Source organism: Lepidochelys kempii, chromosome 1, assembly GCF_965140265.1.
Source record: "Lepidochelys kempii isolate rLepKem1 chromosome 1, rLepKem1.hap2, whole genome shotgun sequence".
NCBI classification, from domain to species: domain Eukaryota; kingdom Metazoa; phylum Chordata; order Testudines; family Cheloniidae; genus Lepidochelys; species Lepidochelys kempii.
The window spans coordinates 213,671,127-213,681,688 of NC_133256.1; the positions used below are offsets into that span (position 1 = coordinate 213,671,127).

Sequence of the window (10,562 nt, forward strand, 5' to 3'; positions counted from 1 at the left end):
GGAGCGCAGGATCTGGTCCAAGAGGTAACTCTAACAGGACCGCTTGGAAATAGTGACCATAATATAACAACATTTAACATTCCTGTGGTGGGAAGAACACCTCAACAGCCCAACAGTGCGGCATTTAATTTCAGAAAGGGGAACTATGCAAAAATGAGGAGGTTAGTTAAACAGAAATTAAAAGGTACAGCGACTAGAGTGAAATCCCTGCAAGCTGCATGGACACTTTTCAAAGACACCATAATAGAGGCTCAACTTCAATGTATAAACCCAAATTAAAAAACACAGTAAAAGAACTAAAAAAGAGCCATGGTGGCTTAGCAACCATGTAAAAGAAGCAGTGAGATAAAAAGGCATCTTTTTAAAAGTGGAAGTCAAATCCTAGTGAGGTAAATAGAAAGGAGCATAAACACTGCCAAATTAAATGTAAAAATGTAATAAGAAAAGCCAAAAAGGAGTTTGAGGAACATTAGCTTTTGAGGTTTTGGCTAGCTAACAACATTTTTTTTAAGTACATCAGAAGCCGGAAGCCTGCTAAACAACCAGTGGGGCCCCTGGACGATCAAGTTACAAAAGGAGCACTTAAAGACAATAAAGTCATTACGGAGAAACTAAACAAATTATTTGCTTCAGTCTTCACGGCTGAGGATGTTAGGGAGATTCCCAAACCTGAGCCGTCTTTTGTAGGTGACAAATCTGAGGAGTTGTCACAAATTGAACTGTCACTAGAGGAGATTTTGGAATTAATTGAGAAACAGTAACAAGTCACCAGGACCAATGGCATTCACCCAAGAGTTCTGAAAGAACTCAAATGTGAAATTGTGGAACTATTAACTATGGTTTGTAACCTGTCCTTTAAAACAGCTACTGTACCCAATGACTGGAAGATAGCTAATGTAACACCAATATTTAAGAAGAGCTCTAGAGGGGATCCTGGCAATTGTTAGGTAAGTCTAACGTCAGTACCGGGCAAATTAGTTGAAACAATAGTAAAGAATAAAATTGTCAGACACATAGAAGAACATAAATTGTTGGGCAAAAGTCAACATGGTTTCTGTAACAGGAGATCATGTCTTACTAATCTATTAGAGTTCTCTGAAGGGGTCAACAAACATGTGGACAAGGGGAATCCAGTGGACATAGTGTACTTAGATTTCCAGAAAGCCTTTGACAACATCCCTCACCAAAGGCTCTTACATAAATTAAGTTGTCATGGGATAAGAGGGAAGATTCTTTCATGGATTGAGAACTGGTTAAAAGACAGGGAACAAAGGGTAGGAATAAATGGTAAATTTTCAGAATGGAGTGGGGTAACTAGTGGTATTCCCCAAGGGTCAGTCCTAGGACCAGTCCTATTCAACTTATTCATAAATGATCTGGAGAAAGGAGTAAACAGTGAGGTGGCAAAGTTTGCAGATGATACTAAACTGCTCAAGACCAAAAGAAGACTGTGAAGAACTTCAAAAAGGTCTCACAAAACTAAAAGATTGGGCAACAAAATGGCAAATGAAATTTAATGTGGATAAATGTAAAGTCATGCACATTGGAAAAAATAACCCCAACTATACATACAATATGATGGGGGCTAATTTAGCTACAACTAATCAGGAGAAAGATCTTGGAGTCATTGTGGATAGTTCTCTGAAGACGTCCACACAGCGTGCAGCGGCAGTCAAAAAAGCAAATGGGATGTTAGGAATCATTAAAAAAAGGATAGAGAATAAGATGGAGAATATCTTATTGCCCTTATATAAATCCATGGTATGCCCACATCTTGAATACTGCATACAGATGTGGTCCCCTCATCTCAAAAAAAAGATATACTGGCATTAGAAAAGGTTCAGAAAAGGGCAACTAAAATGATTAGGGGTTTGGAATGGGTCCCATATGAGGAGAGATTGAAGAGGAGAGGACTTTTCAGCTTGGAAAAGAGGAGACTAAGGGGGGATATGATAGAGGTATATAAAATCATGAGTGGTGTGGAGAAAATGAATAAGGAAAAAGTTGTTTACTTGTTCCCATAATAAAAGAACAAGGGGCCACAAAATGAAATTAATGAGTAGCAGGTTTAAAACAAATAAAAGGAAGTTCTTCTTCACTCAGTGCACAGTCAACCTGTGGAACTCCTTGCCTGAGGAGGTTGTGAAGGCTAGGACTATAACAGGGTTTAAAAGAGAACTAGATAAATTCATGGAGGTTTAGTCCATTAATGGCTATTAGCCAGCATGGGTAAGGAATGGTGTCCCTAGCCTCTGTTTGTCAGAGGGTGGAGATGGATGGCAGGAGAGAGATCACTTGATCATTACCTGTTAGGTTCACTCCCTCTGAGGCACCTGGCATTGGCCACTGTCAGCAGACAGAATACTGGGCTCGATGGACCTTTGGTCTGACCCAGTATGGCCATTCTTATGTTCAAACCTTAGGAAGAACCATGCTTGAGGATGAAGTTTAGTCTGAAGTTTGGGTCTGCAGGTAACTCAAGAACAAATTTGTCTTATTCTTGAGTTACTTGAAGATCCAAACTGCACAGATGAGGTGAGTCTGGACACCAGCTCAGGTCTCTAGATTCTGCTGAGGACAGGGCAGAGACTTGGTCCATTCTGGAGACCCACACATAACAATACACACTTTTCGGGGCATGGGGGGGGGTGTTGCAATTTGGGTCTAACTATTTTTTCCCCTAGTACAAATAATAGCACCAGCAGGTGTTTACCATATTCCTCCACAGAGAATGAGTGACGAGTGCTAGATCCCGATTTCTTTTCCACAATGATTTGGTAGTTGCCCAGGATTGGCTCTTTGATTAACTGGAACGTGAGCTGGACGATTGTCATCTGAGCTGTCACGTTCAGCCACTGGAAGATCCGGTTGCCCTGAGGATCCTAGGGGACAGAGGGAGCAGGAAGATAAGCACAGACACAGCTAGTTTCTTTTTCTTAAAGAAAACCTGGTGCGTTATTGATCTCCCATCTAGCTGACATCTCCTGCTGACACAGACCTTAATGTTTTGCTACTAACACATGCACATAAGCTGTTGTCATACCTATATGGGACACTAATCAATGTTGTATGCTGTCTATAGTAAATATCAGAGGGCAAGTGTACACTACAATGCTACAACAGCACAGCTGCAATGCTGCAGATGGCATGCTACAGCAGCGCTGGTGAAGATACTCTATGTCAACAGGAGAGCGCTCTCCCGGCAGCATAGTTATTCCACTTCTGCAAGAGGCAGAAGCTATGTCAGTGGGAGAGCATCTCCTGCTGACACGGCACCGGTGTGGATAGCGCTTAGCTCAATAGAACCTACGTTGCTCGGGGGAGGGTGGGGGGAAGTGTCTTTTTTCCACACCCCTGAGCGACGTAAATTATGTCAACTTAAGCAGTATAGAATATCAGGGTTGGAAGGGATCTCAGGAGGTCATCTAGCAGGACCAATCCCCAACTAAATCATCCCAGCCAGGGCTTTGTCAAGCCAGGCCTTAAAAACCTCTAAGGAAGGAGAGATTCCGCCACCTCCCTCGGTAACGCATTCCAGTGTTTCACCACCCTCCTAGTGAAAATGTTTTTCCTAATATCCAACCTAGACCTCCCCCACTGCAACTTGAGACCATTACATTACTGTAGACCAGCCCTAAGTCTTCTAGTTCTTTCCACCTGACGAATTTGGTGCATGTTGAATTTAGCCTGACTTTCCCCACACTTCCCCCCCCCCCCCGTTTCACAGATTTATAGATGCCAAGGCCAGAAGGGACCACTGTGATCATCCAGCCTGACTTCTGTGTAACACAGGCCAGAAATTGTCCCCAAAATAATTCCTAGAGCATATTTTTTAGACAAACATCCAAACTTGATTTAACAATGGTCAGTTGTGGACCATCCACCACAAGACTTCATAAATTGGTCCATTGATTAATTACTCTCACCATTATAGATTTACACCTTATTTCTAGTGTCTAGTATTTGTCTAGCTTCAGGTTCCGCCTGCTGGATCATGTTATGCCTTTGACTGAAGGGCCCATTGTTAAATATCTATTTCCCATGTAGTTACTTATAGACTGTCATGAAGTCACCCCTTAATCTTCTCCTCTTGAAGCTAAATAGATTGAGCTATCTGGGGCTATCCTTTAATCACTCTTGTGGCTCTTCTCTGAACCCTCCCCAATTTATCAACATCCTCCTTGAATTATGAGCACCAGAACTGGACGCAGTATTCCAGCAACGGTCTCACCAATGCCAAACACAGAGGGAAAACAACCTCTCTACTCCTACTCCAGATTCCCCTGTTTATACATCCAAGGATCTCATTAGCTCTTCTGGCCACCGCATTGCACTGGGAGGTCATGTTCAGTTGATTATCCAACACAAGTCCCAAATCTTTTTCAGAATCACTGCTTACCAGGATAGAATCCCCTATTGTGTATGTATGGCCTACAGTATTTGTTCCTAGAAGTATACACTTTCATTAGGTTATATTAAAATGCATATTGTTTGTTTGCATCCTGTTAACCAAGACATCCCTGTGAATTAGGGAAGTATTGCTATCCCGTTTCACTGATCGATAAACCCTACATTCTCCCACCCTGCCCTATATTCCAGAAGGTTGCAGTTTTCCATGCTGTTATGAAGAAGGGGTGGGAGAGGGAATCTATCTCATCACACACACAAACCCTTCCCCCCCACCCTGCCCCTCCATTGTCCTAGTTTTCCCCAACTGGAAGGAGAGGGGAGGAGGGAAGAGACAGGGTCAGGAGGGCACTCTACAACCCTATCCCCCTTATTTGGGCTCCCATAGCCTTTTGTTATATTTCATTTTACATTGGTTAAAAGAAAGACTTTCTAGCAATTGCCTTGTGCTTGTTAGTGACCAATGTCAAACTCTGTAATGTTTAAATTTCACTGTATGCAACAACTAATGGCTGCACTTCACAGTACAAGTGAAATGTTGCAGGCACGTCTGCTTGGAAGGGAACTGAAACTTTCTCACTTATTAACAAAAGCACAACATGACATATAATGTCTAAAACACTTCATGGTCCAAAGCAGCTAGTAATTGCATCCACTATCTCCAGTTGTTCCTTGCTTTTCAGCAGGGCAAGTTATGCAAACTATAAACCAAAGCAATTGGAACTCTTGATACGAAGGAGGGGAAACAGAAAGACCATAGGAACAGGACAATTTTAAGTATTATTGGGCTGAACTCTGCTTGTAAAGCTGGACTTGCTCCACTGGATTCCATAGAAATACTGGTATCAGAGGGGTAGCTGTGTTAGTCTGGTTCTGTAAAAGCGGCAAAGAGTTCTCTGGCACCCTATAGACTAACAGACATACTGGAGCATAAGCTTTCGTGGGTGAATACCCACTTTGTCAGATGCATGTGCATTTCTACTAGTGGATCTGAGAGCAGAATGTGGCCAGTTAAGTATATCACACACACACTCAGGATTTCACCTTTATACGTGACACATTTTAAAAAGCAAGTCTCTTACCTGAATGGTGATCAAGGGATACTGAAAGAGAGACCAGGAAAAGAGATGGTAAGTGTTTGAGGAAACAATAATAGTTGTTTCAGCATTGAATAAATAACAATTTTAAAAACTATTTTAGATATTAAGGGCCCAAATCTACAGTGAGTATTCAAGCAAGATTTTCACTGAGTTCAGTAGGAATTTTACCTGAGTAAGAACCACAAGGTTTGACCCTAAATGCTGAAGATAACATATTTTTAAAAAGAGGAGATGAGGGCATAAGACACCCTGGGACAGATTCTGATCTCACTCATACTGGTGCAAACCAGGAGCAGTACAGTTACTGTTACAATGCTGTACCTAAGATCAGAATCAGGCATCCTATTGGTCTCATCCATCCATACTCTCAGATTATCTAGTACCTTTCAACAGGGCAAAGTCCTGCTCTCTCCTGCACGGGTATGGGGTGAGAATAAGGTGCAGGAAGCCTATTTTCCTCAGCTGAGAAGCCAGCCAGGACCCCTCCATGTGTTGCAGTAAGTATCATATCCCCAAGACAGATAGTCTGTTGTTGGCAGTATCTAGATTCTCTCCCCTTGCAGATGGCGAGTGAGCCTGTAGCCACTGGCGACACATGCTAAACGGGAACAGTAGGAGTGGGCCAAGTGAAATTGCTTGTTGGAGCAGTAAAAATCACCTCGCATTGCAAGGCACAGACTCTCCTTGAAGCCCCTTGCCCAGCAGTAGCAGGAGGGCTCTTGTGCCAGGCACACATCTGCCTACACGCTAGTGCTGCTCTGTGTGGCTGCTGCATGTAAGGGCCGGACTTTGTACGTGCAGTGTTAAGGTTCCAGTTCAAACTAATATTTCTTCTTCGGTTTCTGCAGAAATTCAGCTCCAATTCTGTCCCAAACAAGTGTGTATTTAGAGGTTGGACTGGGGCTGATGAGGTGACACCCACCAATTTACCATCCAGGTGGGGCTCCTGGATAATTCCGGTCTCTGGTCACACTCACCGTCTCCTGAACAGGCCTAAAATGGGTATCGAGAGCGACAACTCGAAACAGCACTGAAAAGACATGGGCAAGAGATCAACGTTAGCTCGCCTCTATCTTCTGAGCTCCAGTTTGGTCCATAGCCCCACTTCAGCTGGTTTTCCAGCACTCCCCCTTTGAAAAAGGAACAGGTAAATCGCAGATAGGATCTGTACCCACAGCGAAGAGGGTTACAGCTCCATCCTCTCATGCGAGAGACTTTCCACGGTATACCCTTCCATGGGACTGAATTCCCTGAGCTGGCCTAGCAGCAGGGAATGCTTTTCTCTAGAGGTTTGTCTAGCCTACTGAAGGAAAGGGAGTGTGGTCCGAAGGAATAGGAACTGGGTTGGGAGCCAGATAACCTGAGTTTTGTTATTGACTCCCTGTGTGGCTTTAGGCAAATCCCCTTTTCATCTCCATTTCTCCACTGTAAAATGTGCCCACCTCCCCCATAGGGGTGTGTCAGCATTAATCTAGTTAATGTCTGCACAGGGCTTTGAGCACATAAAAGTGCAAGTGTTATTAAGAAGCAGCCATTTCGGATTAGAGCAGTTTGCCCGATTCAGAAGTGATTCCCCAGTGTCTGCACAGCAGGTAATTCTGTGTAAGGACCTTCCCTCACAGCCTCTCCTACTGGGTGCTTGCCATGTCCTTGAAGCTGGAAAGCCCAGCCATTGTCACAGATATGGAGCTATAGCTAGAAAGCCATTGGGAAGTTCTCTAACCATCTATTCGTGGCTACGAGTGCCTGGGAGCCATAATGAGGCAGCAGCAGTGAGAGCAGGGGACAAAGGCAGTGACTGTGAAAAAGGAGTGAATAAAGACTGGGGAGTGAGTTGGGATTTTGACAGTCACCCACCAGATGCTGTCCTGTGTCTGAGGGTGGCTTCCTCAGCTCCGCTGCAGACATTAGCAATGATTTTACTGTAAGGTGCTGAGCAGTCAGCCCAAATCCACAACATTGTCTGTTCTGACTTGCACTTTGCAGAGCAGTTCGCTCTCTCACTCTAGCTCTGGATATTGGTTCCCAGAGGAAATGACATTAAGTAAAGCAGTATCTACATTCACCTGTCTGTCCTGGCTTGTAGATGGGTTTGTCTGTCTGGACAAAGACGACGCTCTCCACATTCTGAATTGCCACCGACCTCCTCTCTGCCAGCCTGACTGTGGCGCCTTTGGCGGAGAAAGTGATGAAAGCCAAGGGGGAAAAGGTGGCATGAGGAGCCTGGGAGGGATGCAAAATATAAGGGGGAGACTGTTCAGCTTAGACCATTCTCTCCTGGAGCGGTCTACCTGCAGCATGTAGTGTACTATAGATTCACCCCACACCTCTGTCTCTTTCTCAGATCTTTACTGCGTCTCTCTTCCCACATCCCTCTCTTCTCTCACAGTGCAGCTCTCCCCTGCCTCCTTTCCCCCTCTCCATTTCGCATTCCTTCCAGCTCTTATTTCTCCCTTAGTCTCCCTCCTCTGCTTTACCCTTTCCTCTCCCATCACTAACTCTGTAAGATCACTTGTTTGATCGTGCACATTTTCCATGATTACTTTTTCTTTCTTTATTAGAATGTAAATTAAAGTCTGTACCATGAATCTGATGCACTGGAAGAAGTAATTTCCTCTCACAGGCTGCTCAAAAATAGTGGTGTTGGAACCACTGTACTCCAGGACGACACTCACAGACACCGACTCTTTGAGGTTGTGGAGCTGCAGGCAGGCCTGATCCGGAGAGCTACTCTGCAGCACTGACGGCACCATTAGGACATACTGTCTATGGAAATCAAACACCACAAATTAATTCAAGGGACAAGGGGGCAGACAGGAAGGAACAACCTGTTTGGCTGAGGCCAGACAATGGCTATTGAGAAGTAAAGGACTTTTTCATTATAGGTTCAGATATAACATAGGACCCCAGACAGCTCTGCTAATTGCCAGCAATCCCTCACAGCCACTTTGCTATTCCTGGACTTCCCACACAACTCTGCCGATGCCCCTCAATCCTGCTCTGCAGCCCCCCCATGTTATGAATCCTGGAAGCCCATACCTACCACACCACACCTGGCTATTACTGTTCCCTTTCCTATGCATACAAGCTCATACATTTTAAATTTTGTGGTAGTTTAGCAAGGTGTAAAAAGTGTGTTTTGTGCTCACATGTGAAGCACTCATCCCATTTCATAGAATCATAGAATATCAGGGTTGGAATAGACCTCGGGAGGTCATCTAGTCCCACCCCCTGCTCAAAGCAGGACCAAGCTCAATTAAATCATCCCAGCTAAGTTAGAATTCACCCTAGGCTTCCAGATATAAAAGGTGGGGGCAGCAGCAGTATTTCTAACTGTGCCTCCAAACCCTTCAATAAATGAAGGATTCCCAGCAAACACATATCATTAGTAAAGAACATGGTATTTCTTACAGTTCAGGAGCATATGCAGCTGTTAGGTGAACAGCGAGGGCACTCAGAAAAAACTTCAGCAGCATCTTTGTTCACAGAAACAAGGGAAATGCAGAGATATAATCACCCAAGGGACAGCACGTTCTCTGAGATTTTAATAGCCCTTGGACATTCCTTGCTCAGAGTTGCACACTGAAAGAGCCTGTTCCTCCACTCCTCCCTGACTCCCTTTCTCCCACCTCAGTTGCTGATGGCTTTATAAGCCCAGCAAGGGGTGGGGATCCTAGTCCATCCCACACTTTCCAAGACCCTCCCCAGAACCTATCACAACCCACTCCAGCTCCCTGCCCTCCAAGTTGCATCACTTGTTGCAATTTTCTTATCATTGATGCAAAATGTCTTCCGTGACTTGGCTTGCTTCTAACACTGATGCTTGGCACAGGGAAGCAGGAAATGACCCAAAGCAGAATGAGCCTGTTAAACTAGTTTAAGGCTTGGGTTCCCCCCTGCCCCTTGATTCTGGAGGAATTCACCTACCAGGTTGACAAACTGCTTGCAGTGGATTAACTTTACATGCATATTTTGATGCTTGATCTTTGCTGAAATCACATTCCTGGAGTAGAAAGTGAACAGAGTAGAGCACGTCTCCCTCGCTTCACCACCATCTTGACTTTTGAATATGACGATGATGATGATGATACTGAAGAATAGGGAAACCAGAGCTAGAAACATATCTAGGTCACTCACACCTAGTCTCTCTCCCTGTTGTAGACAATGCTGGATGTCTGCTGCAGTCTATTCTCCAAGGCTTTATCTATTACTCAAACAATGTGCTTCCACCAAGTCCCTAGATATCTGCTAGCACTCCTGGATCTCAGTTTTTCCCCAGTCAGGATACAAGTAATGTCAATGGAAGTTACTCAGATCCTGAAAGAGGAAAATAGGGTCCCTGCTCTTTAACTGGAATCCCCTCCTTTTGTTTTGAAAGAGGACACAAAGCCCAACTCTCCCCACCTCACCACACAAAAACAAGAGGCAACACTGGAAAATAGTTGTTTGATGTTTGTGATTCCTGTACTCCAGAGTTATCTTAACAATTGGATTAAACATCATCCTCTTGGAGCCACATTGGCATGGTTTTATCCCTGACCAGCTCTAGTGCCAATAAATAAAGCTGCAGAAGACCTGTCTGCTCCCTGCAGCCAGTGCAGGATTGTGCTGTTTCAGAAACAGATCAAGCAGCTCATCCTCAACATTTCACTTTACACACATTTCTTAGCAAAAGGGTTATTTTCATATTAACAAATTACAAAAATACACACTTTTGTGTTTTTAGTGCAAAGTCTCTTTTGCAGTTGAATGGCCCCATTGTTGCATAAAAACACACCGCATTTCACTGAAAATATTTATGGAAATATTTGTGGAAATTGCCCCAGGTGGGAGTTTTTGCTGTTACGTAATACAAGGCCAAGAGGCAGCAGCTGATGTTCAGTTCTTTTCCCTGTCAAACTTTGGAAAGGGAATGGCAGCAAGGGTGGAGTTTTTACTGACCCAGAAGCTCAGAATTACTTTGTGGAGTCAGTTTGCAGCAGACACAGAATTTCAACATTCCTAGCAGCAGAGTAACAGGAAGATTCGGTCTAAAGCCTGAGCTCCTTATAGCTT

General features: G+C 44.1%; 1 protein-coding gene across 1 annotated transcript in view; it reads right to left on the reverse strand.

Moving 5' to 3' along the window:
* LOC140907106 (ovostatin-like) overlaps positions 1–8,983 on the reverse strand; it is a 54,833-nt gene extending 45,850 nt beyond the window's left edge. Inside the window, exons 1-6 of the mRNA XM_073332348.1 lie at positions 8,919–8,983; positions 8,090–8,273; positions 7,574–7,730; positions 6,485–6,537; positions 5,490–5,510; positions 2,714–2,882 (exon numbers count right to left, since the gene is read on the reverse strand). Of these exons, the coding sequence (XP_073188449.1) occupies positions 2,714–2,882; positions 5,490–5,510; positions 6,485–6,537; positions 7,574–7,730; positions 8,090–8,273; positions 8,919–8,983 (649 nt within the window). The remainder of the gene's footprint in view (positions 1–2,713; positions 2,883–5,489; positions 5,511–6,484; positions 6,538–7,573; positions 7,731–8,089; positions 8,274–8,918) is intronic.
* Positions 8,984–10,562: the final 1,579 nt, after the last annotated feature.